At 56.2% G+C, this 26,735-nt stretch overlaps 1 protein-coding gene across 3 annotated transcripts; it reads left to right on the top strand.

The window, feature by feature from the left end:
- The first annotated feature begins 41 nt into the window (after positions 1-41).
- On the top strand, positions 42-22,408 carry LIMK1 (LIM domain kinase 1). Of its 3 annotated transcripts, XM_072752861.1 has the most exons (17): positions 135-195; positions 1,806-1,902; positions 5,206-5,378; positions 8,798-8,936; positions 9,205-9,314; positions 10,537-10,743; positions 12,795-12,900; positions 13,012-13,178; positions 14,192-14,375; positions 15,217-15,303; positions 15,628-15,759; positions 17,076-17,135; positions 17,391-17,456; positions 18,876-19,032; positions 20,509-20,564; positions 20,826-20,983; positions 21,079-22,408. In XM_072752861.1, the coding sequence occupies exons 3-17, from the start codon at positions 5,326-5,328 to the stop codon at positions 21,239-21,241; spliced, it is 1,845 nt and encodes a 614-aa protein (XP_072608962.1). In that variant the 5' UTR covers positions 135-195; positions 1,806-1,902; positions 5,206-5,325; the 3' UTR covers positions 21,242-22,408. The 3 variants fall into 3 exon arrangements, with proteins under 3 accessions (XP_072608961.1, XP_072608962.1, XP_072608963.1); XM_072752860.1 differs by lacking the exon at positions 5,206-5,378 and having other exon boundaries at positions 42-195; XM_072752862.1 differs by lacking the exon at positions 135-195 and having other exon boundaries at positions 1,809-1,902; positions 5,129-5,378.
- Positions 22,409-26,735: the final 4,327 nt, after the last annotated feature.

The raw sequence follows: 26,735 nt of genomic DNA, 5'->3' as shown, positions 1-26,735 counted from the left end.
CCAGCGGCGGCGGCGGCGGCGGCGGCGGCGGCGGCGGCGGCGGCGGGCGAGCTCGCGGGGCCCGGGCCGCCCCCAGCCCCAGCCCCAGCCCCAGCCCCAGCCCCAGCCCCAGCCCGCCGGCCCCGCCCCCCGCCGAGTGCATGAGGTTGACGCTACTTTGTTGCACCTGGAGGGAAGAACGTATGGGAGAAGAAGGTGCGCGGGGCGCGGGCCGGGCGGGCGGGGGCACGGGAGGGGCCGGGTCTGCCGCGAGGCCGCGCCCCTGCCTCCTTGGGGATGAGCTCGCCCTTCCCGAGCCCGCAGGCCCCTCCCTGACGCGCTCCCCCTCGGTTTCCCCCTCCCGGGCCGTGGCCCCTCCTCCCTTTCGTCCCCGCCCGCCCCGGCCGGCCCCGGCCCCCCTCCGCGTGCTCGGCCCACCCGGGGCTCGCACTGGGGCCCCCTTATCCTGTCTCTAAGCCGGCCGGGAAGAAAGAGGTGCTGGGGAAGCCGCAGCCCTGGTTCCGAGCTCTCTGCCCAGCTCCGTGACCTTGAGTCAGGTGCTACGTGCCAGGCCTCAGTTTACCCACTTTACAATCGGGGGGCTGGGTGGTTGCCCCTCGGTACTGATGGTTGGAGGCCCTGATGGGCAGAGCAGAGAGAAGCCTCCTCCAGGGAACCGTCGGCAGTATCCTGGGGCCCCTACCCGCTCTCCCTGCACCAAACCTAGTGCCTGCCATCAGTCTTGGCTGGGAGGCCGACTCTCAGCTTAGTCCCCTCTTACCCTCCTTTCCCCTAACTGGGGCCTAAGGATTGGGTTGCAGGACAGTTAAGGGTATGAAGACCCCCAGGACTCCCTCCATGGGGTGGCCTTCCCTAGGTTCCCTGGCAGCCGTCACAGAGGCTCACCTGGTCCAGTGCAGGTCCGGTTTCCGCCAGCCCCTCCAGGCCTGCTCTTTCCTAGGGCTCCTGCCAGCCCTCCTCCCCCAGGCCCCTGAAGGCCTGCTTGGGGCAAGTGCCCATCTCACTATCACCCCTACCTTAGGTCCTTGCGTCCTCGTGAAGGGCCAGGCTGTGACCTGGGAGCCTAACTGTGTGACCAGGCAAGCCTTACCCTCTCCAGGACTCAGTCTCCCCATCTATACAATGGGAAGGAGCAGGTTTGAGGGATCCTCCAGGGCCCACCCAGCTCTGAGGATACCAGGCCCCTAGAATGACTAAGCATGCCTAGTGGCTGGCTTGAGGAGGTGCCAGGCATCCCCAGAGCAGGTGTCTGGAAGTGCCCAGCTCTGCATCCCCAGGCCCTCCTAGGCCAAGGCAGAGCCAAGATTGAGATGAGGCCAGCACCTCTGGGCTTCCTGCCTTTCTGCTCCTTTGGGGTCTTCAGCCCTAGATACACCAGCCCAGCCCTGTCCAGTCCTTGCCCTTTCAAAGCTCCTCTTCCTGGACAGGCAGGGGAAGAAAGGGGCTGTGACAAGAGTGTCACCTGCTGCCTTATCTCTAAGTTCTGCCACTTTCTTTCTCCCTATTGACCTTGCCAGACAGGAGTTGAAGCAGAAGAATGCTGTTGTTGGAGAGTGGACATCTTCTGATCCTCCTCTTCCGTTTACAGACAGGGAAACCAAGGCCCACAGAGGCTAGTGCCTTAGGCAAGATCTCAGCAAGGCTCTCAGACCTGTGTGCTTTCTTCTTTTGCTAGGCGCAGTGCCTGGGTGCTGCCTGTATATGCACGAGGATGTACAGGTCTACATGGGGTAGGCAGGGCAGGCTGGGCCTGCAACAGACGGCGCCTCCGAAGAATGATTCCTGACTCCCTGTCTTCCTTGCAGGAAGTGAGTTGCCCATGTGTGCGAGCTGCGGCCAGAGGATCTATGATGGCCAGTACCTCCAGGCCCTGAATGCTGACTGGCACGCAGACTGCTTCAGGTAGGGCAGGCTGGCCGGGGTCGGGGTGCCCCCAAGCAAGGCCTGCCAGAGACAAGAGGCTGGGTCAGCAGTCTGGGAGACCTGGCTCTTCCTTCTGCCATCTCTGCTTGTGACTTCCAGCAAGTCCTTGGCCCCCGTTTCCCCATCTCTAAAATGATGCATTTGGATAAGAAGGTCCCCAAAGGCCTTTGGTTTTGTCATTCTAGAGCTCTGAGGAGAGGAAGGGAGAGACCTGCATTTGCACCAGTATCACTGAGTTTACCAGCTCCTAGGCAGGGGGAGGCACTGGAAGGCCATGTGCCTCTGCCTTCTGGGTCCTCATGCTCCAGAGAAGGAAGGGGGATACAGCCCAGGCCCCAGGCTGGTTGTGAACATGCACAGCCCAGTCAGACCAGCCCCTTCTTCCAGAAACCAACTCCAAGCATAAGAGAGTGGGGTCAGGGGTGTGGTCATGCACATAGGACCCAAAGGTGGCCCAGCAACCCAGCAGGACCATCCTGAGAGGCAGGTGCAGGGCACAGCCTTCAAATTAGCAATAACCAGAACCGGGGTCTCAGAGACGTGAGATTTTTCCACATGGAAAAGTGTGGTGGGAAGAAATTGCAGGCAGTGGGCCTGGCAGGTGCTAAGGGGTGGTGACCAGGCTGGGGCCAGTCAGCAAACAGCAGAGTTGAGGTGGGAAGGCATTGACTGCCAGCTAAAGGGGTTTACTTTAGGCAGTGGGAATCTCTGACAGGTTGGTTTTTTTTTGTCTTTCAGAACAATGTCCAACATTTTCTGCAATTTAGTAAGGGCCAGGCACCCTCCTAGGACTCTGTCTGGTTTGATATCGCGTTGTCGCCATTCATGGGGACAAGGAGGTTAATGCTCTTGACCAGAGTCACATAGCCAGCAAGTGAAGTGAGCACACAGCGCCCACCCTGGTTGGTGAGGACAGAAGAGAGACAGGCGCCGGGCCCCCCCGGGCTCCCAATCAGGAGTTTCCAAGGCCTTCAGGGAGGAAGAGGGCTCTGGGTAGGCAGAGAAAACCATCCACACAGAGACAGAAATGGGAGTAGCTCATTTGGTTGGAAAAGAGCAAACAGAGGAGGCAAGGTTGGGATTAATTTGTGAAAAGGCGCTAAGGCCAAGATAAGGACCTTCCAAGGGCAGCAGGGAGTCAGCTGAGGGTTCGCAGCAAGCAGGGGAGGAACGTGGGTGGAAGTGCTATTGAAAAACACCATCCCAGTGGGCAGATGGTGGTGACTTGGCAGGGAAGGGATTGTCACAGTAGTCAGGGATCTGAGCTCATAAGGCCTGACCTAGGACAGTGACTACAAATGGAGAAGAGGGGACAATACTGGCTAGTAGTCACATTAGCCACTGTTTACTGGGCGCTCTGAACATTACCCTTGACCCTGAATAACACAGGTTTGAACTGCACCAGTCTACTGCAGGTTTTCTACAGCACAATACTGTAAACGTCTTTTCTCTCCTTTACGATTTTCTTAATAACGTTTTCTGTAGCTTAGTTTACCATAAGAATACAGTGGGTATGAAGTATCATGTACACTGTGTGTTAGTTGACTGTTCACGTTACGGGGAAGGTTTCCAGTCAACAGGAGGCCATGAGAAGTTAAGTTTGGGGAACTGAAAGTTACACGTGGATTTGGGATTGTGCGGAGGTTGGTGCCCCTAACTCCTGCATTGTTCAAGGGCCAACTGTATTTCATTAAGTCCTCTCCATAACCCTGTGAGGTACCACTAGTTGTGCCGTTTGCACAGGCTAGAGCTAGGGCTGGAGCCTGTGTTGGCCTTGCTCCAAGTCCTCGCAGAGGTGAAGAGGTGAGGGGTGCAGGATAGCTTGAGCAGCATCTGCAGCCGAGCAGCATCTTGCAGCCGTCTGGGCTTTTGCCCTGGGTGCTGGGGAGGATGGTCGTCCTTCGGCTCTCTTGGAGTTGGGGATCGGGTTGATGATGAGCTGTGCCCAACCACGTTGCCTTGCAGTGCAGCGAGCCATCCCAGGTGGCTGTGCCCAGGCCCAGAGCTGGTGAGGTGGTCTGAGACCCCTCAGACATGGGGAGGTGGGAGAGGCAGCTCACTTGGGGACACTGGGGCAGTGTGCTGAGATGGTGGGCGGGATTCAGGATGGGGCCCTGAGAGGAATTGGGAAGAACTTTGGGGACCCCTGTGCTGAGGATGCAGAGGGAGGTAAAATCTGGGGAGACATGGGGGAGGGCCAGGAATGCAGCCACAGAAGCCACAGCAGGGAAGCAGGGGGTAGGCAGGATGTACTAACCTAGCTTTGGAGGGGTCCCTGCCCCGCAGCCCACAGCCCAGAGAGGAGGAGGGCCCCAGGTCAGGGCAGTAGGGAGGAGGATGTGCCGCCATCCTGAGTGTGATGGGGGTTCAGGGAAGGCTCCCTCAATGAGAGAGGGCTTCCAGGGATCCACATTCTAGCTTCCACAAGTGCTCCTGACCCAGTGGTGTGTGGTTCTCCCAGGAGCCCCTAAATGTGAGCAAGGCCAACAGTGCCCTTACCCCCAAGTCAGAGGAGTCCCTGCCTGCCCAACCCCCATGGCCACCAGGCTCTGGACTCTTTACTTTCTTTGTCCCTAGGAGCCTCTCAAGTGCCGTGATGTGACACGGGGCTGGCACCAGCCCCTGGGCCCCAAAGTCCTTGCAGTAAGAGCCTTGTAAAAGCACAAGGGCGTGCCTCTGGCACCAGCACTGGGGGTCACCATCACTGCAGGGATCCTTCCCCCATTCTAGCTATCCTCCCCGGTCATGGCCAGCCAGGCCCAGTGGTCCAAGCTTTGCTCTGTTCCAGCTGCTGTGTGTGGGAGGTTCCTTCCCTTAAGCCAACAGCGCACAAACCCGAGGGCCACTGTAGCTCTGGTGATATCTCCCCAGAGGCCAGGTGGGCTGGCCCCGGGCGAGGAGGGGTGAGCGTGAGGCTGGCACAGGGCTCAGAGCCTGGGCCCTGGGAAGCAGCCACCCCCCCCTCTGGGGGACCTCTCAGGCCAGGACGACAGACTGTCCTGGAAGTCAACCTCTGTTCCTGTGGGAGCGGCACCGGAAGAAGCAGCTGCTTCGGAGCTTGTTCTGTCCCCAGAGAGTCCCCAGCCTCTGGTGCCTTTGTCCAATCAGAGGCCCAGGGGCCTGGAGGGCGCTTTCTCAGGTGTGCAGGGCTGAGGGCTGGGGGAGAGTGCAGGCCACCACCTTCCTGCTTCCCTGCCCGCCCCAGAGTGCGCCCAGGGAGGAGGCCCCCCAACTGCTTCCTGTTGTGGCCCTACACCAAGTCCTCCTCACCCATGGCTGCAGCCTTCTCCCCTGCTCTGTGGCCACGCTAGCCCCACCCTCTGCAGCCTCCAATCCTGAGGGCCTGGAGCAGGATGGGGAAGCCACTGGCTGGTCTGGCTGATTGAACTCCTGCGCTGCCCCATGCTGCAAAAGATGCTGGCCCTGAGGAGAAGCCGCTTCCTCAGAGGAGCCAAGTGAGTGCAGAGCCCTTCCCTCCCCACCTGTCCCAGATCTCAGGCAGGACCCCTGGTGTGAGGGCTCCCCAGGGGGCTGGAGGAGACTGGATGGGAGGCAGACCTACCTGGGACTGGACTGCTGGGCAGGAGAACTGAAACTCCTTGGTCACCATTGGGGGAAGCAGCAGGCTGACTGCTGCTAAGACTTTTGACCCTCTGGTCTTCCAGTTGCTCTTTCTTCACTCCTGGTATCCAGGGATGTGGCCCTGGGCGAGGGCATCCCTGGGAGCACACAGGGCATCCCTGGGAGCACGGACCGGTCACTGCAGAGCTTGTCACTGCCCTCCAGTGCAGCATCTCCCTGCCCTCCCCAGGATCCTCCTCTGCTGCCGAAGCCTGGCTCTGTGGTTGCCTGCTCTCCAGGACAGGACGGGTGCCCAGATTGGGGCAAAGACCGTCCTCCAGCGGTTCCTTGGTCTGGCCCTGGGCCATCTCCCAGCACCCTCAGTGCCTGGTGCTCCTGCTGGGGGGCAGCAGCATGCGTGGGGCACCGCTAAGAGTCAGGCCTGCCTGCCTCACCTTCCTCCCCTGGCCTGAGACTGGATATGAGCTTGGGGTGAAGGGATGGACAGCGCCAGGGCTCCTGAGTACCTTCCACACACACAGGTACACCGAAGCCCTGAGTGCCAGAACCAAGCTGCTCTGTGGGCCTGGGCTAGATCCCCAGTGTGAGAGGCAGGCCAAGTGGGAGTGCCCTGGGGCCATCCTGGGATGCTAGGGGTGGGACCTGTTCCAGGTTTAGCGGGAACACTTACATTCTCCCTGGGGTCTAGCATTTGCGGATGCCTGGCATGGGACCTCAGAGAGCCTGAGGGTTGGTGGCAGAGACTGGTGCAGCCAACAAAAGGCTGGCGGTGCCGACTGCGCGGGGCGTGTTGCAGACGGTCTGTGGGAGCACCCCCGCCAGGTGACTGAGTAGGCTTCAAGGAAGTGGTGACCAGGGAGCAGACTACGCTTACCCAGCCCTGGGGTGAGTCAGCGCGGGGTTCTCCAGGGCTGCTGCGGTGAGGAATGTTTGTGCGGGAGTGCAGGGATAGGAGTTTGCAGGCTGGAGTCGAGCATTCTCTCCCCGAGGAAGGCAGCTGCTCTGGAGCCCCCACCAGCCCACCCACCCAGAGCCAGGCGGGGCCACTTCCTGCAGCCCAGGAGCCAGGGGAGACTTCTGCGGGGACATCACTGTGACCCGATGAGCGTCTGTCTAGTCGGTGGAAGGGCAGAGTGAATCACTCACTGGTGGCCCGGGGCGCGCAGGCGGCGGAGGAGCCTCCGCAAGGTCACGGCACCGCGGCCGCCTCTATGCGGAGCCGGCTCCTCTGCTGAGCACCTTCCCGGGCGGCCGTTTAGGGCTCCCCCACATCCTGGCCCGCCGCACACAAGGAGCAGTGAGGTGCACGCCCCCTAAGGGCGCCCTGGCGGGGCAGGGTGGGGGGCGGGCGAGGAAGGGCTGTGCATGACGTCATGGCTCCAGGCCAGTGTTGCTTCCGCTGCCTGCTCCTGCGTCCCACCGTGGTCCCCGAGGCCCTCCCTCCCCCACTCCCACCTCTCCTCAGGGGAGCTTATCAGACCCCCCCTTCCACGATGCACCCCACCTCGTGCTTCTGAACCCTGGCATTCGGTGCCTTCTCCCCCCAGCTCCCAGCGGCCCCTCCCCTCAGGCTCCCAGACAATGGGGAACTGTCTGGATCCTCTTAAAGGGACAGTGTCCCGCCAACACTCCTGGCTGCCATCCTTTCCTTCCCCTTCATCCCCAGTTCCTTTTTTTTTTTTTTTTTTTTTTTAAGATTTTATTTATTCATGAGAGAGACAAAGGCAGAGACACAGGCAGAGGGGAGAAGCAGGCTGCATGCAGGGAGCCTGATGTGGGACTCCGTCCTGGGACTCCAGGATCATGCCCTAGGCCAAAGGCAGATGCTCAACTGCTGAGCCACCCAGGTGTCCCTATCCCCAGTTCCTAAAGAGCATCAGTGAGTACAGTTAGTGTGAGACCATGTGCTGGCTGCAGAGGTTGAGGGTTCCCTGGCTGCCTGGGTCCCAGGCAGTCTTACTCAGGCCTCAGTCTTTCCTACTCTCCTCTCTGTTGGATCATTTCCCTACTGGGCGTGAGCTCTGAGCCTGGTACCCTGGTCTGTCCCCACATGACCTTGTGCTCAAATAACAGCAGAGCTGAGCACATCCTCTGCTCACAACCGTAGCTCAGATGAACCTATGCACCCAGGACCCTCAGTCAGGCTCTTCAAAGCCCTGCCAGCTCTCTGGCCATCATGCATTTCTGCATTTGCTCATCTGACTTAGCTGAGCTCCTGGTCCCCATCCAACTCACTCGTGGGTGGAAGGAAGCCAAGCATGTAGGTCTAGCTCCTGGCCTGTGGGAGCGGGTCCATCATTTCCCCCCAGCCAGGCCTCTATTGTAGCCCCTCCTGATGGGGCAGGGGGTCCTGGCCTTGTTCACTGCACATCTGAGTGTTCTGTGTATGGTGTGACGGCTCTTCTGAGGGAACGTGCAGGCACTGGGGCCCTGATTGAGCTGGAGTTAGCAAAGCTGGCCAAGCCCCCTTGTTGGGGCTGTGGCCCCCAAGGGCTGGATGAGGTCTAGGAAACAAGGAGATCCGTCTTCACTGATCCTGGTTGATGTCTGCTGAGCCAGATTCCTGCCGTATATCATAGTGGAACAGGGAGTAGTTTTGCTGTACTCTGTGATGCCCATCACATGACCTTGGGCACATTGGAGCCTCCGGAGTTCATCTGCCTCAGGGCGGCCTGTGTGGGTTAAGTAGGGACCAGCATTTGGTAGGTCTCTTCATAGCTCTGCAGGATCACTGCCATCGGCACCAGCCCCACCTGAGTCCTGGGTGCCCAGGTTCCCATCTCCACCCTACACCAGACTTGTGAGCAAGAATAGGTCATTTCCCTTCTCTGCCCATCTTCCTTGTATGACAAGATATGAAGAGCATCTCTCACCCTGGGACTGATGGAATTGGCCAGATGATCTGGTGCTCTGGGTGCAGAACTGTGGTGGGTGGTTGTACAGGCTGTGCACTGCACAAAGGCTTCCAGCTGAGGGTCTGAGGGAGGTGGAAGCCAGCCCTGACTCCACCTGCTAAACCCTGGGCCCCAGCAAAGGCTCCTTCTGCCCAAGGGGTGGGGTGGGGGGCAAACATTTTCTGATTCTTCCAGAGGACCCTGTAGACTGCAGCGAGGCCCCTGTAGAGGCCCCTGTAGACTGCAGCTAAATCCTAGGCCCCAGTAAAGGCTTCTTCTGCCCAAGGGGTGGAGGGGGGGGGGGAGCAAACCTTTTTCTGATTCTTCCAGAGCCCCCCCGCCCCAGCTGTGGGGAAGGGGGCCGGGCCAGATTGAGTCCCTGGGCCTTTCCCACCCAGGTGTTGTGAATGCAGTGCCTCCCTCTCACACCAATACTACGAGAAGGATGGACAGCTCTTCTGCAAGAGGGACTACTGGGCCCGCTATGGAGAGGCCTGCCACGGGTGCTCGGAGCACATCACCAAGGGGCTGGTCATGGTGAGCGCCCCACCCCACTCACACCCCACAGCCGCTGCTGGCACTCATGCGTCCTCATGGGTTTCCCTCCTCTGGTTCTCTTCTGTTCCTTTTTTCTGGCTCTGACTCCCCCTGCCTTCTGAGCCTGTTGGTCTGTCTATGCGTAGAACCAGCCTTCTAGAGCTGGCCAGCCAGGCCCCCAGAGTTGGTTTGGGGCTGCCCTTCTAAGAGAAGGCCATGGGGAGGAGCTGTGGGGGCTGAAGGATCATCCCTGCCACCCTCCTGCCAGGTGGCTGGGGAGCTGAAATACCACCCCGAGTGCTTCATCTGCCTCACGTGCGGAACTTTCATTGGTGACGGAGACACCTACACGCTGGTGGAGCACTCCAAGCTGTACTGGTGAGCACCCCTGGTCCCCTCCAAGCCTGGGGTCCCACCTCATTCCAGACCTTCCACACCAGGGTCCTTCCCCTTCCTGGGTGGGGCAGTTGTTAATAGAAGGACAGTGAAGTGGTCACTGAGAAATGACCCAGGAGTCACAGTGAGAATGCGTCAGATGCCTGCTCTTCCATGTCACTGAGGTGCGGTTCTGGCACAGACCCTGCAAACTTAGGCCAAGTCCCCAACAGGACTGCCCTCACGTCGGACAGCCACCCCAAGTTCGGGGGTTCCCACAACACCTCAAGTTTGATAATTCACTAAACGACTCCAAGAACTCAGGAAAGCCCTATACTTAGGATTATGGGGGTTTTATAAAGCCTACATATCCCTTCGTACGAGGGCCAGCCAACTGTAGTGACACTGAGAGTGGTCAAGTCTGGGAGGATCCCAAGTGCAGAGCTTCCACACATTTTCCCCCACACAATCGGGGCATGTGACACCCCCAGCCATCCTGGCATCACCAGAGTTTTTATTGGGGTTTCATCATATAGGCATCATTGATTGATTCATTGGGTGCACGATTGAACTTATTTTCTAGCCACTCTTGGCCCCACCCCCACTGCCTCCAAGGTCAGACTGGGTCACAGGCACCCCCCCAGTCACATAGTTGGCCTTGCCCACAGCCAGCCCCCATCCTGAGTCCTCGGTTCACACAAGCTCATGTATGGTCTGAGGGACACTCGGATTCCAAGGATTTAGAGCTACTTTCCCAGAACAAAGACCAGGCAAATTCTTTATTATACAGTGCTGATAAAGCTGGATTCCCAGGCGGCATGGCACAGTCCCAAATGGGCTTTTAATGACTTCCTCCTGAACTGGATTTAGTCACTGGCCTTGTCCTGGCCAGTTTATAGCATGATGGGAGTGGACAAGCCCAGAATGACTGAGCTTTGGCGAGGGGCAAGGCCTGGGCAGGGCACACTCAGTTGCTGCTCCAGGACCATCAGGCAGCTGGGATCCTCCTGCCATGGAAGGGGTGGGTTTTGTGGGGGGGGGGGGGGAGTTGGGGGGATGGGAGTGCTGGGGGGGGGGTGTTGGGGGGGGAGGGAGTGCTGTAAGGGGAAGTGGCGGGGAGAGAGGAGCCTGGGGCCGGGAGATGGGGGGAGTAGTGATGCTGGCAACTACCCTGACACTCTTTTCTTCCCCCTCTTTGGGTCCCTGCCACCCGCGGCCCTTGCAGCGGGCACTGCTACTACCAGACTGTGGTGACCCCCGCCATCGAGCAGGTCCTGCCCGACTCCCCCGGCTCCCGCCTGCCCCACACAGTTACCCTAGTATCCATCCCCGCCTCACCTCATGGCAAACGTGGCCTGTCAGTCTCCATTGACCCCGCCCACTGCCCGCCAGGCTGCAGCACAGAGCACTCCCACACCGTCCGCGTCCAGGGGTGAGTGGCTGGCCAAGGTGGCAGCCTGTCTGGCTGTGGCCATGGGTGCTCTGGGTGGGCGGCTGACACTAGGGCTGGGTGAGCCTTTGGGCGCAGATAGAGAACCCAGCTCTGGGACACCTGGGTGGCCCAGCTGGTTGAGCATCTGCCTTCAGCTCAGGTCATGATCCCAGGGTCCTGGGATGGAGCCCCACGGCAGGCTGCCTGCTCAGCGGGGAGCCTGCTTCTCCCTCTCCCTCTGCCACTTTCCACTTTCCCACTTGTCTGCCTGGAACATGCTTAGGCGCTCTCTCGCTCTCTCTTTTTTCCTCTCTCTCTCAAAAAAAAAAAAAAAAAGTGGCCATAGAAAAGAGATCAGTTACTTTCAGGGGGGCATGCAGCTGGTTTCTCAACAGAAACCATGGAAGCTAGAAAGCAGCAGAATAATATATTTGATGCACTGAGCAAAACACCATCAACCTAGGATTCTATCCTTGATGAAAATACCCTTCAAGAAACGGAGAGAAATAAAAACATGTTAGGGCATACAAAACCAACATTTAGTATGAGTAGGTCATGGCTAATGAAGATTCTAAAGGATGTAGAAAAGGTTTTAAATGTGAGAAGAAATGCAGATTAAGGAGCCACCTCCTGTCGCCAGCATGCTATGTGATGCTGAGCAGCCCCTTGTCCTTTCTGGGCTTTAGGGTCTTTGTCTATACACTGAGGGAGTTGGGCACCTTGGAGCCTTCTAAGAATTCTCTTAGGCCTTGATCCACTCCTTGAGTAAAGTAGTTTTAAATGTCCTCCTGAGCGGGCCTGGGAGTCAAGTGCCAGCTTCCAGTGGATCCAGTGAACACTTCTCACATGGCTGTCAGGTCCCGGCACTGTGGTGGGGCCCTCTGGTCAGGAGGGGAGTGATGCTGGGGAAGGATGCATCTGGCCTTGACCCTGCCTCTGCTCCCCCAACTTGAGCATCAGCCAGGGAGCAGGTGCCTCATATACACAGCAGGCACACAGACTGGTGAGGGAGATGGGGAACTCCCAGACCAGCTGGTCTCAAAACCAGGCAGACTTTTAGAAACGGAAAAGCCAATGGCACCTCCTCTCCCTGCGTCCCTCACCGGATGAGGGTTCTCACCAGCCAGCATCTACTTTCCCAGCAATTTCAGCATAGACCGTGCCCCTTGGAGAAGCAGCCCAGCCTGCCCAAAGACTGCTAACCAGATTTACTGGTTTGTTTGTTGTTGTTGTTGTTGTTGTTTTAATATTTATTTATTTGACACAGAGAGCACAAGCCAGGGATGGGGGCAGAGGGAGAGGGAAAAGCAGGTTTCCCGCTGAGCAGGGAGCCCAATGTAGGACTCAGACCTCAGGACCTGGGATCATGACCTGAGCCTCCCCAGGCAGCCCCTCATGAACCTTTTTTTAAAAGTCCCCAGTCTCTTTTCTCTTCCACCTCTCACCCCTTCCCCATCTCAGTGCAAAGACAAAGTAAACATTCCTTAAAAAGCTTTCATGAAGACAAAATGAAAACACAGTAACCAAAACGTTAAAAGAAGCAAGTGAATTTGACAAATTGGCCACTCCATGAGTTAGATTGTGGGTGTCGTCATGTGGCTGGGAGTGGGCAGCAAGCCCCATCCTGCTCACTCTGGAGGAGTGGAAGCCTTGGTCTTATCAGGGCAAGTTTGGGAACCAGGAATTCAGTGGATCCAGACCCTCTTAGGACCCATCTTGTGATGTTTGTCTGCCTGGAACATAGACAGTTGGAAAGCTGTCTATCTTCATGGCAGACACAGCACTCTGTTGAAGGGGAGCCCCTGAGCATCCTGTGTAGAGTAGCAAGTACTTCTTTCCCTGTGGTTTGCCACCCACAGCAGACATCAGTAATCGATTACAGAATTCCTCCTCACCAATCCAGAACTCCAGACTCTATACAGTTGTCTGTCAATCATGCAAAATAGAATTTATTTGCTGCCTCACCCCGATCTGATTCCCGTGGCCTTGGTTCCTGTCAGGGCTCCAGTGGACAGGCAGGCGGGGGTTTGACCACTACTCTGTCCCCACAGAGTGGACCCAGGCTGCATGAGCCCAGATGTGAAGAATTCCATCCACGTGGGAGACCGGATCCTCGAAATCAATGGCACACCCATCCGGAACGTGCCCCTGGATGAGGTACGGGTCCCAGCCTGGCAAGCGGGGATTAGAGGTGGTGCTTTTCCCCTCCTCCCCCCCCTCCCTCTCCACCACCTTGGACTCACCTGTCCACACTCCTGCTCTCCCCAGATTGATCTGCTGATCCAGGAAACCAGCCGCCTGCTCCAGCTAACTCTTGAGCATGACCCCCATGACACCCCGGGTCACGGGCCAGGGCCTGAGCTCAGCCCCCTGGGCTCCCCAATCCCCACTCCCAGTGGGGAGGTGGGCACCTCTTCCCGGCAGAAGCCTGTCCTGTAAGTCAGCCCCTTGTCGTATTTACTTTCACTGGCATTGGGTTTCAGGGCTTTGGGACCTGCTCGCTGCCCTCAAGGAGGTCTCAGTCTGGTGGGGGAGTCAGCCCTGCAAAGAAGCAGGCCAGCGAAGGTTGCAGAGGGCTAAGAAAGGGGAAGGGTCACGAGACGGGAGAAAGTAGGGGACTGAGCTCCCCTCGCTGGGGTTTATATGGCACTTCTAGAATGGACCAGCGCCCTGGCTCCAAGGAGCAGCCAGCAAGTAGCTCAGGACATGGGAGCATGGAATGTCTTTGGGGAGTGGTGGGTCCCCTAAAGGCTGTTGTGGCAAAGAGATGTGCTTCAGAGAGCACTCTGGTCCCCTGTGCACAAGGGTGCTCAAGGCCAGAGATGGCTCGCAGGCCATGGCAGGGGTCCAGAAGGAGGTACCAGGGGCCCCAGACCCTCTGAAGTGGGGGGAGCACATGGAAGAGACCCAGAGCCAGCCTGGTCCTCACTCCACTTAACCACAGGCCTGCTCAGGACTCCTGGTGAAGAATTTTGCAGGGATACCCTCTGGAGAAACCACTTTTAGTCTTAAAAACAGTGGTGCCAAAGGCCTATATTTCCCCCTCCTGTGTATTTGTCTGGAGCTCGAGCTGTCCTGTGGAGCCACCTACATAGCAGGGTTACAGGCATCCTGGACAGGACCACACCCTGGGGCCTGGCACCCAAGTCCTGGGAGATAAAGCTTCTGACCTAGGGTCACCAGGCAGAGAAGACCAAGGATAGACGGTCCTACAGAGGGCACCCGCAGGATAGCAGGCCTAGGACGGGGCTACGGTCATTGGCATCAGGATGGGGCTTATGGCTTCCCAGGAGAGCTGCCCTGTGCCACCCTCTCCTGGACTGGGGTAGGGGTGCTGCTTGTACATGAACTGTGGATGGGAGCGTGGCAGGCAGGAGGAAGGGGTCCGAGCTGAAGCCTGGTGCCCACCTGCCACCTGTGACACTGAGCACTGTGTGTGTCTCCCCAGGAGGAGCTACAGCATTGACAGGTCTCCGGGTGCTGGCTCACTAAGCTCCCCAGCCTCCCAGCGCAAGGACCTGGGTCGCTCTGAATCCCTCCGTGTGGTCTGCCGGCCGCACCGCATCTTCCGGCCATCGGATCTCATCCATGGGGAGGTGTTGGGCAAAGGCTGCTTCGGCCAAGCCATCAAGGTACAGGATAGGCCTGGGCAGGGGTCGGGGGGGGGGAAGTGGGAGCGGGGTGGGGGTGCGGGGGAGGGGACAGTCTAGGGGAGACCCATCAGTCCTGCCTGCTTCCAGGAACCCAAACCCACAGTGGAAGGAGCACTGGGCTTCCAGACTCCCTGGCCCCTACTCTCCCCACCTGGGCTTCCCTAAGCTGGTTAGGGGGAGGGAACCTACTAGAGAGAGACCCAGAACTTTATGTGGAGGATGTGGTTGGAAGGTGGGTGGGAAGGCAGCCCGGGATGGCCCAGAAGGCTCCTTCCCCGGGCCGTGCCCTGAGCCTGAAGCCAACCCTCCATGGCCCTTACACTGCGTACCCCCTTCACAGACTCCCTACACTAACATTGAGCCCTTCCTTGGCTCTAATGTTACCTGGCTGTGTCCAGGCTGGAAGGCTCAGTATTATACAGAAGGCACCCATCAGGCCCTGTTCCTGGTCCCCTTCCCAGGGCAGGGGAGTCCCTGGTGGAACCGCCTTTGGGTTTCCAGGAGACCACTCAGCAGAGCAGAGGAAAGGGCTGGTCTCTGGGTCAGGTGGTCACCTGAGCCCCAGCCATCCCTCCTCCTGCTGGGTGACCTTGGGTGCTGTCAGGAAGCCTCCCGAGGCCCCATTTCCTCACGTATGAGGGAGCTGATAAGTCCTGCCCCATGGGGGCAGGGGACATCACCTGAAAGGCCTGTGGAGACCTACAAGCCATGTGCCTCCTTGTCCCCCGGCAGTTCTGGGGTGGGGCTGGGGCCGCCTACCAGGCGGGCAAAGAGCAACTCTGTCAGTACCGAGTCTCCGTGCCTCGGTGTCCCCACACAGGTGACACACCGGGAGACAGGCGAAGTGATGGTGATGAAGGAACTGATCCGGTTTGATGAAGAGACCCAGAGGACGTTCCTCAAGGAGGTCAGTGAGCAGAACTGCCGCGCCGCCTCCTCACCAGACCTCTCTGCTGAGGGGGTAGCCAGGCTTCTGGGAGGATGGGTCGCTCCAGCCACATGCTGGAGGGGAGAAAGTATCTCGCTGGAGGGTGTCCCCCGGCTGGGGGAGGGGGAGCTGGAGTGGGGGGCACAACCCAAGCAGACAGGCACCGTGGTCTGACGGGCGGGCAGGGACTCCCACCTGTGAGGTGGCTGGGCCCCTGGTGCCCCAGGGGGAGGGCACAGGGCGGCACAGGGACGAGGAGGCTTGGGCACAGCCCCAGGCCTGGCCTGTGTGCACCCCCACCAGGTAAAGGTCATGAGATGCCTGGAGCACCCTAACGTGCTCAAGTTCATCGGAGTGCTCTACAAGGACAAGAGGCTCAACTTCATCACAGAGTACATCAAGGGGGGTACTCTCCGGGACATCATCAAGAGCATGGTGAGTGCCAACCCAGTCCCCCACCTCTCCCCTCCCCTCCCATGCCCGCCTCTAGCACCAGGGGCCCAGGACAGGCAGCTGCCCTCCAGGCTTCCTCAGCCCCTCAGTAGGGTTTGCCTCTGGTCTCCAAGGCTCTCCAAACCCTGATTCTGAGCCCGACAGGGAGCCATCAACTCCCAGCTAAAGCTCAGGTCCAGAGAGGGTCCCCGCTTCGCAGAGGTTGGAGACACACACAAACTATTTCAGGGTGGCCGTCCTGGGGACCTACTGCCTGGCCCTGCCCTGGCCCAGAGCTGCCAGACTCAGACTTGCCTGCCACAGGGCGCAAGAGCTCAGGAAAGGCACCTTTATTACCTCTTTTTATTAGTAAGTGGGCCTTCTTACTATTTACTGTGTTCTGTACAATTCTGAACTCTCTTTAAGGGTTCAGATAAAAATTGCAAATCCAAACCGAGGAAGTATTTGAGGAGGAGCTTGTAGCACTCTGGTGCTCTCGGATGGTGCCGCATCTCAGCGTTCCCCTTGTGCACCCCAGATTCCTCACCACCACCCCCAGGCTGCAGCCCCAGCAGGCTCCTAACAGGTGCAATTTCTCAGAAAGGATTCTGTGGTTGAGTGCAGTTTGGGAATGGCGGGCTACACCCACCTGGGCTTCCTCACCATGCTCTGGATCTGTAGCAGCACTCTGCTGTCCCCACCTGCCCAGTGGACGTCTCTGTGTGGGTGGGGTGAGAGAACCCGGTGTCTCCCAGATGAGTTGAGGCCAGAGCCCTACTCGCTGGTGCCCTCCCTACAGGTGATCTCATTGGGCCCGTCTATCTCTGCCTACAGAGATACACAAAAGTAGGTTCAGATTTTCTAAAAATCTGAAAGAGTGGGATTGTGTTGAAGATAGAGGTTTTTTTCCTCCAAAGAGCTGGATCGGGAGTTGCACAGCAGCATCCCCCACTTTGTGTCTGAAATCACATAGTGGAAAATGATACCTTTTTTAAAAGATTTTATTTATTTATTCATGAGAGAGAGAGAGAGAGGCAGAGACATAGGCAGAGGGAGAAGCAGGCTCCCTGCAGGGAGCCCGATCCGGGACTCTGAGCCAAAGGCAGACGCTCAACGACTGAGCCACCCAGGCATCCCGGAAAATGATATCTTTGAGCTCTTCACCCCCACCCCTTAGTTGCAGACAGGTGGAGGTACAAAAGAGAATGGGGGGGGGGGGTCATTGGATTCTCTGGGACACTTGCTCCCTTGGCGTCTCTCTCCCCCCAACCATTCTGCCATCGCGGCCTCCGTTGGCCCTTCTCTCCCCACTCCCCCAGGACAGCCAGTACCCGTGGACTCAGAGGGTGAGCTTTGCCAAGGATATCGCTTCAGGGATGGTGAGTGGACTTCGGGACCGTGGGCTGGGCGATCTGACCCCACTTATAAAAAGATTCTGTCCCACTAACCTAAAACTTTACAAAGAAGTTAGAAGCCATGGGGAAGCTCTGGTAAAGAGCAGAGGGGATCAGGTGGGGGTGGGAAGAGTACGCCTCACTCACCAGCTTGGGGCAGGAGGGGAGTGGAAGCCCTGGGGTGGGGTGGGGAGGTGCCTCAGCACAGCTGCCCCCTGACCTCATGCTCCCTGCCCCCAGGCTTACCTCCACTCCATGAACATTATCCACCGGGACCTGAACTCACACAACTGCCTGGTCCGAGAGGTGAGCAGCCTGGGACCAAGAGGGAGAGAGCGTGGGAGCCCCGCCCTGCACCCCTGGCCTTTCCGGGACAGAGATCTTGCTGGCCGCTTCCGGGCCTCCTCTGACCCGAGCAGAAGCAGCGCCGGGAGGCAGGCTTTGATCGTGGCTCCAGCCCTCTGAGCCGTCAGCACCCCAGGTTGTTAGGAGGCTCTGATGAACGGATGAAGGAGAAAGTGATGGGTCATCTGTAATGGCTTAGGCTCATGTGCCCTGTGTTGCCAGACCTGCCCAGGGCAGAGTGGCCAGGCCTACACCACAGGCAACAGGCAACAACAACCACGGGCCTGGAGGAGGGCCTGAGCACATGGGCTGGCATGGTCAAGGCCGGCTTCTGAAAGGCCCTGGAGGGGGGTACACTGAAGTGGAGAACTAAGGGGGGGTGGGCAGGGAGCCCAGGGTTTGAAGGGTGGGGATGGAGGGGACCATAGGCTGTCTGCAGGAGGCAGCGAAGGGAGGGGGTGGCTGACGGTGCCCAGCTGGAGAGGGGGTGCACTAGTTTCTTGGGGGCTGCCATCACAAAGAACCATGGGCTGGATGGCTTGGAACAACTGAAGTGTATTCGGAGGGTTTAGGAAACAGAAAGTCCCAAACCAAGGTGTTGATAAGGTTGGCTCTTAGAGGCTCAGAGGGAGAATCTGTCCCGTGCTTCTCTCTCAGCTTCTGGAGGCGCCAGCGCTCCTTGGCGTTCCTTGGCCAGCAGCCACATGATTCCAGCCTCTGCCTGAGTCTTCACTCCGTGTGTCTGTGCATCCTCTTATAAAGACATCAGGCACTGGATTTAGGACCCACCCTGATCTCGTATAACTTCATCTTAACTGGTAGCATCTGCAAAATCCTGTCTCCAAATACAGTCACTTCGAGATTCTCGGACGTGAATTTGGAGGAGGAGACTATTCATCACACTACAGGCAGGTTGAGATCCAGTCCTGGATGAAGAAGTTCTCCAGGCAGGCGTTTGCCAAATGAATTCAGTACAAGAAGTGTTTGAGGTGATAGGAAAAGCACGTGCAAAGGCCAGGCAGTATGACATTCAGGAAGCAATGAGTTGGTCACTGTAGAGTTGGCAGGGTTGATGGGAACTTCCAGGAGGCTGTGGGGGCACGTAGGCTTCAGAAAGCAGTGAGCTGTGAGCACAGAGAGGTGGGCGAGGCTGGATCCCCTGCCTCCCTCCTCCGAGGAGCCTGTCAGGCTGCTCCTGCTGGCGATGGGTGTCACTGCAGGGCTGAGCCAGGGTGGTGTGCCGGGGGTGAGGAGAGGGTGGCCTATCCCGGTTTCCACCCCACAACAGAGGGCATCCGCTGAGCATCTGATGAGGAGTGGAGTGGGCAGGTGGCACCAGGAGCCTGTCTCAGTGTGGCCCCTGCTTTTTTGTCTCCACAGAACAAGAACGTGGTGGTGGCTGACTTTGGGCTGGCACGGCTCATGGTAGAAGAGAAGACACAGCCCGGAGGCCTTCGAAGCATCAAGAAGTCAGATCGCAAGAAGCGATACACGGTAGTGGGCAACCCATACTGGATGGCGCCTGAGATGATCAATGGTGAGTGGGCCAGCAGGGCTGCAGGGACCCCCATCCCTGGCTTCCACCTCCTCCCCTCCGCACCCTCCTTGGGTGCGGACACCAGGCCAGACTCGTCCGTCTCCCATCGGCTGTAACATATCACCACCCACTTGGCTTAAAAAAACAAATTACCATCTAGTTCTAGTAGGAGTGGGGAGTACAGCGTCTGTCTCACTGGCCTGAAGTCAGGTGTTGGTTGGGCCAAGTTCCTTCTGGAAGCTCAAAGGGAGAACCCATTTCGTTTGTAGCCTACAGTCCTTGGCCCAAGGCCCCTTCCTCCAACAAAGGCGAGGACCCTGGCACCCTCTCTGACATCTGTGTCTATCATCAGGTCTCCTTCCATGCCTGCCCCCCTCTCATTAGGACCTCTGTGGTTGTATCATCCTCTGCCCATGTTCAGATCCTGAACATAATCACACCGTCACGTCTCATGCCAGGCAGTGCCTTCACAGGGCCCAGGGAGCAGGTGGTGGACAGCCTGGCCCACCCAGGATCCTCTCTCCCACTCCGTTTCTTTTTCATCAGGCCCATCACACGGTGACCCCCAGATGCCCACACCGTGGACTGTAGGGCCCCTGCCTGGATAGGGGCTGAGCACACACAGGGTCAGGGCAGGTGGAGCCAGGGGCATCTCGGCGCCAGCCCCAACCCGAGTTTTAACATAGCCACCCGCCTCTCACCCCAATGACTTAACCTGCAAAATGGCGCTAACTCCCTACCTCTCAGGGAGGCTGTGAGGATCAGCTACAGCCTGTAAAACAGTTGGAATCTGCTACGTGAGAGTTGCTGTCCTGGTCGTGTTTAACGTCCTGTAGTCTCCCCATTTCACAGCTGAAGAGCCTGAGGCTCAGGGAGTCTGTGTCAGTCCATGGGGCTGCTGTCAACAGATTGCCACAAACCGGGTGCTTTAAAACCATAGAAACGTATTCTCTCATAGTTCTGGAATCCAGAAGTCTGAAGTCCAGGAGAGCCATGCTTCTTCCAGGAATTGTAGGGGAGAACCCACTCCTTGCTGCTTCTAGCTCCTAGTGGCTGTCCTGGCATTCCCAGGCATGGGGCCACCGCCAATCCTGTGTCTCTTCCTCCTCACTCTCTCTTAGGACACTTGCAGTGGTGCTTAGAGCCCGTCTAGATAATCCAGGATTATCTCATCTCGAGATCCTTAATGATATCTGCAAAAACTTTTTTTCCAATAAAGTAATTGTCACACATCCCAGGGGTTTGACACGGATGCTTTCCAGGGCCACCATGTGGTCCATGACTTGCCTAGAGTCAAACAGCTGGTCAGTGGCCAAGCTGGGCCTGGAACCACCAGCGCTCTCATCCTTGCCTCTCAAAGGTTTGCTCAGACCTGGTGGGGGTGGTGGGCAGAGCCTAAGCCTCGGTCCCATGGAGGTCGGTGGCCTCTGCCTCCTGATCCAGCCTCACCTGCTGACAGCTGATCTCTTCATCCAGGCCGCAGCTACGATGAGAAGGTGGATGTGTTTTCCTTTGGAATCGTCCTGTGCGAGGTAGGTCCAGGGATGGGTGGCAGTTGGCATCAGGCTGCAGGCTGGAAGTCTGCAGGGGCCCCAGCCCCGAGGGGTGGAGAGGGGAGCTCCTTGGAATGGGACTGCCCACAGCAACCTGTACCCCCAGGAGGGGGTGTGGTGCTCAGGCGATACCAGACCAAGTGTGACCTGCTCTTAAACCTGCCTGGGTAGCGCCCAGCCCCTGAGACCCACCCCCAGCCCCCGCCACCCTGGGTCACTTCTGGGCCTTGTGCTGGACAGATCATTGGGCGGGTGAATGCGGACCCCGACTACCTGCCCCGCACCATGGACTTTGGCCTCAATGTGCGGGGCTTCCTGGACCGTTACTGCCCTCCAAACTGCCCGCCGAGCTTTTTCCCCATAACTGTGCGCTGCTGTGATCTGGACCCCGAGAAGAGGTAAGTGCAGTCGGCGCTCCGCCTGCAGCAGCCCTAGGGGTGGGGCCAGTCTCCAGCGGAGCAGAACCCACCATCCCATCCGCCTGTCACCCCAGGCCCTCCTTCATGAAGCTGGAGCAGTGGCTGGAGACCCTCCGCATGCACTTGGTCAGCCACCTGCCACTGGGCCTGCAGCTGGAAGAACTGGACAGGAGCTTCTGGGAAACCTACCGGCGAGGCGAGAGCGGACTGCCCGCTCACCCCGAGGTCCCCGACTGAGCCCAGCCCACCCGGCTGCCCCCGTGCCCACCTCTGGAGGACCCACCCTGTACCACACTCCTCTACAGGTCGTGGCCCGGGCGTGGAGCCCCCAGCTGAGCGGCAGGCACCCAGACTCCTCCCCAGCACCGGGCCCTGACTTGCCTTTTCTTAGCCTGTGGGCCGTGGCCCCTGCCCCATCTCTGCCCCTGGCCCCAGAGCTGGCCTGGCTGCACACACGCCGTCACCTCACCCTGCCTTACCTGTCTTGGTGGGGCCACCCCCTCTCGCTTCTCCTTGCATGAGCTGGAGGGCCCGTGTGAGTCCTGCCCCATCCTCCACCCCGCTGCCCCCAGCCATCCTGCGCACGCTCCCCGTCTGTGGCTTCTCTGAGGCCAGGCCAGTAGACAGCCTCAGACTGGACCGGTCAGGGCTGGGTTCGTAGGAGGGCACCAAATGAGGGAGAGGCTGCATTCTGGGGTGTGTCACCCCCCCCGGGGGGTGGTATCTCTGTAGTAGCAGGTATTGATAGTTACCCAAACCCCCAAACAGAGAGGTCTGCCTCTGGAGGGTGGGAGTTCCCAGTAGCTAAGCCGCAGGCCTCTCTTGCTTTGGGTCTCTCTTCATTTCTTTCTCAAAGCCACTTTAGTGAGAAGCAGGTACCAAGCCTCAGGGTGAAGGGAGGGTCTGCTGGGGGAGAGGGGAGCCGGATCCCTGGATCAGCCGGGAGGAGCCACAGAGGGACGCTGGGCAGAGCGGACGAGGCAGGTGTCTACCAGCATCCCAATCCCCAAAGTCCATCTCAGTGCCCCTCCCGGGCTTCTCCCCAGGCCGCCCCTCCCCGTGGCCCTCTGTCCTCTGGGTTCTTTCTGTGTAATCTATTTTTTGAGAAGAATTTGTATTATTTTTTCATACGGCTGCAGCAGCTGCTGTCAGAGGGCTTGGGGCTTTATTTTTCTGGCGGGCGGGGGCGGGGGGGCCATTTTGTCACTTTGCCTCAGTTGAGCATCTAGGAAGTATTAAAACTGTGAAGCCTCCTCAGTGCACTTTGAGCCTGGAAAAAATCCAAACGGCCCGTGGGACTGCGGGTCAGGGAGCGTGGGACATGTCCGCCTCCATCCAGGAATCATGATGTCTAAGGAAGAAAACCTAGACACAGAACAATAAAATAAATTTCATACTCCCCAACCAGGTTCCTGGTTGCCATATATGTCTGGGGTGCAAGGAGCCCGGAACGAGAGTGGCCCTTTGTGACTAGAAGCCTGGTGGGAAGACGAGAGTGGAGGGCAGGTGGGGACCATACGGGTGGGAGCAGCTTTGGGAGCGGGGAGGAGGAGGTGCTAGGGTAGGCACTGCTCTCATGTGATAATAATGTCCTCTCCTTTCTAAAACGTAAGGTCCAGTCAAGAAAACAAATCGCACTGGTTATTTCAAATAGAGGGCATTAAATGCAAGGGAGTTGTTGACATAGTAGCTGAAAGACAGCAGAGGGGTTAAAAGTGACGCTGGGACAACCCAGAGATGGGGAATTTCAGGAAGGAGTTACTGCCCCCCAGCAGGGGCATTTAGGGAAAGTGAGGGTGACTTTAGCTATCTGGTGTTGGCATATCAAATCACCCCTTAAATTTGGTGGCTTGAAAAAATAGTGGTTGCTTATGGCTTAAGTCTGTCAATTTGGGAGCAGCTTGGGTGAGTGGTTTTGGTCCAGATCTCTCCTGAGGTATGGTGGGTGACTCTGGTCCAGCGTCTCTCCTGAGGTAGGGTGGGTGACTTTGGTCCAGGGTCCCTCCTGAGGTTTTGGTCACATACTGTCTGGGCTGCAATCCTTTGAGGATATGACCAGCTGGAGAGTCCATTTCCAAGGACTTTTGTATGTGTCTCCCTCACATGGCTGGCTGCTGACCAGAGGCCTCAGTCCCTGTCAGGGCCTCTCCACCAGGCTCTTTGAGCATCCCTGCTGCATCCTCTAGAGTGAGCATCCCAAAAGAGCCAAGCAGAAGCTCCCGAGCCTTTTATGACCTGGTCTCAGAAGTCACAGCATTACTTCCACCATATTCCAGTGGTCACACAGGCCAACCTAGATTCAGTGTAAGAGCAGGCTACCCAAGGCCAAGCATACCTGTACCAGAAGGGATCACGAGGTCATCTTGGAAGCTGGCTAGGACCTTGGAGGGAGGAGCCCTATGAGACCAAAGCTTGGATTTTTAAAGTGGGGTTGTTTGTTTTTGAGGGGTACCTGGGTGGCTCAGTCAGTTAAGCATCTGCCTTTGGCTCGGGTCACGATCCCAGAGTCTGGGATCGAGCCCATGTGTCAAGCTCCCTACATAGCAGAGTCTGCTTCTCCCTCTCGCCCACCCCACTCGTGCTCTCTCTCAAATAAATAATCTTTTAAAAAAAATAAAGTTTTAGGGTGAGTGAGTGGCTCAGTCGGTTGGGCATCTGCCTTCAGCTCAGGTCATAATTCCTGGGATCGAGTCCCATGTTGGGCTCCCTGCTCAGTGGGGAGTCTGCTTCTCCCTCTGCCACTCCCCTGCTTGTTCTCTCTCTCTTTCTCTCTCAAAAATAAATATAAATATTTAAAAATAAATGAACTTTTAAGAAATAAAGGTGTTTTTTCGGGGGGGGGGGGATTGGAGAGCACACAAGCAGAGGAGGGGCAGAAGGAGAGAGAATCTTAAGCATGTTCACACCCAGTGCAGAGCATGACTCGGGGCTCGATTTCACGATCCTGCGATCATGACCTAAGCCAAAATCAAGCCTAACGCTTAACAGACTGAGCCACCCAGGTGCCCCTGCAGTGCTTGGATCTTTGATGTGTGTTGGCAGGAGGTTGGATCCTAAGCAGTTGATGCTGGAATTTCTAAGAAGGTGGGTGCAGAAATGGTAGTGCTGGAGCCAAAAATCTGCCCCTGCTGACTGTGCAGGAGGGCACAAGAAAGTCCCTTCCCTTTTTGCACTTCCAGGTCTCCCCCAGGTGGCCCCTATTAGCAGGCCAACCTTAACGGGGAAACCGGCTGCCAGGGAAGCCTGGGAAATGTAGTTTTCAGCGGTCCAACAACAGCATCACAGAAAATGGGAGTGGGTTTAGGGCTGAGACAGGGTAACTAGCACAGTCCACCCCATTAGCTACCTGTCACCCATACACATCTTTCTACCATAATAATTATGGTACTCTTAACAACTTCAGGCTACCCCCAACTAGGAGCAAGGATCCTTTGTGCCTAGACACACCCTTCTCTTCCTAAAAGGGAGGGACAGCAGCATGCTAGAGTCATCATACCCATCACTCAGATTCCACTTGCTTGTTCCGTAACTAAAATAGTGAAGTTCACCACCAATATCATCAAAACGTTTACATCAAATAAGGGAAGGGAGGGTAGGTAGCTGATGGGCACACAAGCAAAGAAGAAAATATCCAGAGTTGCTGCAGCCCGTACTTGGTTCTGATGTCCTAATTGGTTTTTTAACACTTAAAATGCGACACAATTCACATGCAAGTCACCTACTTCTAAAGTAGTTTCTATGTCTTCAGAGCTGTGTGACCATCACCAGTTTAATTTTAGAACATTTTCATTGCCCGAAAGGAGAGCCTATGCCTATTAAGTCATTCTCTAATACCCCACACACATAGTTCATCCCTCCCCCAGCCCTAGGCAACCCCTAATCTGCGTTCTGTCTCTGGAGATAGATATGCTTTGGTCATTCAATATCTGGTCTTCTGTGCCTGATCTTTCAGTATATTTTCAGGGTTCATCATGTCCTAGCATGTATCAGTGCTTAATCCCTTCTTGTACAGAATAATGTTCCATTGTATAGATATACCACTACTTATCTGTTCATCAGTTGGGCATGTGATCTGTTTCCATTTATTGGTTCTTATGAACAATGCCACTAAGAAACTTGGTGCATGAGTTTTTGTGCAAATATGTTTCCATTTTACTTGGCTATATGTTCCAGAATTTTGAGGGAACTTCCAAGTTGTTCTCGACATCAGCTGTGCCATTTTACATTCCTACCAGCAATGTGTGAGGGTTTCAACTTCTTCTGTCCTTGCTAACACTTATTATTGTCTGTCATTTTTATTACAGCCATCCTTGGAAGTGTGAGGTGGTACCTTGTGGTTCTGAACCGCATTCCCTTAATGACAAATGATGTTGATCACCTTTTCATGTGCTTACTGGCCGTTAGTGTATCTTCTCTAGAGGAATGTCTGTTCAAGTCCTTTGCCCATTTTTATTTTTTTAAGATTTTATTTATTTGACAAAGAGCACAAGCAGGGGGAGCAGCAGGCAGAGGGAGAGGGAGAAGCAGGCTCCCCACAGAGCAGGGAGCTCAACACAGGGCTCAATCCCAGGACCCCAGGTTCATGAGCTGAGCCAAAGGTAGATGCTTAACCGAACCACCCAGGCAACCCTCCTTTGCCTATTTTTAATTGGATTATCTCTCTTTTTATTATTGAGTTGTAAGTGTTCTTTAAATATTTTGGGCACAAATCCCTTATCAGACACATGATTTGCAAATATTTTCTCCCATTCTGTGGTTGTCTTCTCACTGTCTTGATAGTGTCCTATGATGTATGGAAGTTTTAAATGTTGATGAAATGGATGGATGGCTTAAAAGACACAAACAGCTAAAACTCACCAAAGAAGAAATAGAAAATGTGACTGATCATTTGCCAAATGAACTAAATTTATAACTTAAAACCCTCAGAAAAAAAATTTCAAACCCAGACGAAAAAACTGGGAAATTTAAAGGAGGAAAGGCACCAATTCTACACAAGTTCTTCCCAGAAAATAGAAGAGAACACTCCTTAATTAATCTTATGAGCTCAAAATTACCCTGACACCAAAATCAGAGAGAGTATAAGAAGAGAACAGTTTCACACCAATGTCATTCAAGAATATAAAAGCAAAAATCTTTGGTAAAGTATTAGCAAATAGAATGTAAGAATGTCTAAAAACAATATACTATGACCACATAGACTTTATGCCAGGAATATCATAGTCCAGTATTTTAATTAATCCATGGAAAAACCAATGCCAGACACCACTTCACACCCACCAGGATGACCATAATCCTTTAAAAGAAAGAAAAATGAGTGTTGGAGAGGATGTGGAGAAATTGGAAACCATGCTGATAGGAATATAAAATAATGCAGCTACCATGCAAAACAGATTGGCAGTTCCTCAAAGTGTTAAACACAGAGTTACCATTTGATTCTGCAATTCTTCTCTCAGGTATATGAACAGGAGAAATGAAAACATACATACACATGGAAACTCACACATGGATGTTCACAGGAGTCAAAAAGTGGAAGTAACCCAACTATCCATCAGTGGATGAATGCTTAAACAAATCTGGAATGTCCATACAATGGAATATTACTCTGCCTTAAGGAATGAAGTACTAATGCACACTACAAGGATGAAATCACTATGCAGGGCAGCCCGGGTGGCTCAGTGGTTTAGCACCGCCTTCAGTCCAGGGCATGATTCCGGGGACCCCGGATCAAGTC

The sequence above is a fragment of the Vulpes vulpes genome, chromosome 3 (genome assembly GCF_048418805.1).
Source record: "Vulpes vulpes isolate BD-2025 chromosome 3, VulVul3, whole genome shotgun sequence".
In the NCBI taxonomy this organism is placed as follows: Eukaryota; Metazoa; Chordata; class Mammalia; order Carnivora; family Canidae; genus Vulpes; species Vulpes vulpes.
Note: the sequence above shows the minus strand (reverse complement) of the source record. Positions and strands in the feature narration are given on the sequence as shown.

Excerpts from the sequence above, each read along its gene's own strand:
- LIMK1 (XM_072752860.1), top strand. The coding sequence starts at position 141 with ATGAGGTTGACGCTACTTTGTTGCACCTGGAGGGAAGAACGTATGGGA. Across the intron at positions 12,901-13,011 it reads GGAACGTGCCCCTGGATGAG|ATTGATCTGCTGATCCAGGA; the intron begins GTACGGGTCCCA and ends TGCTCTCCCCAG. Across the intron at positions 13,179-14,191 it reads TCCCGGCAGAAGCCTGTCCT|GAGGAGCTACAGCATTGACA; the intron begins GTAAGTCAGCCC and ends GTGTCTCCCCAG.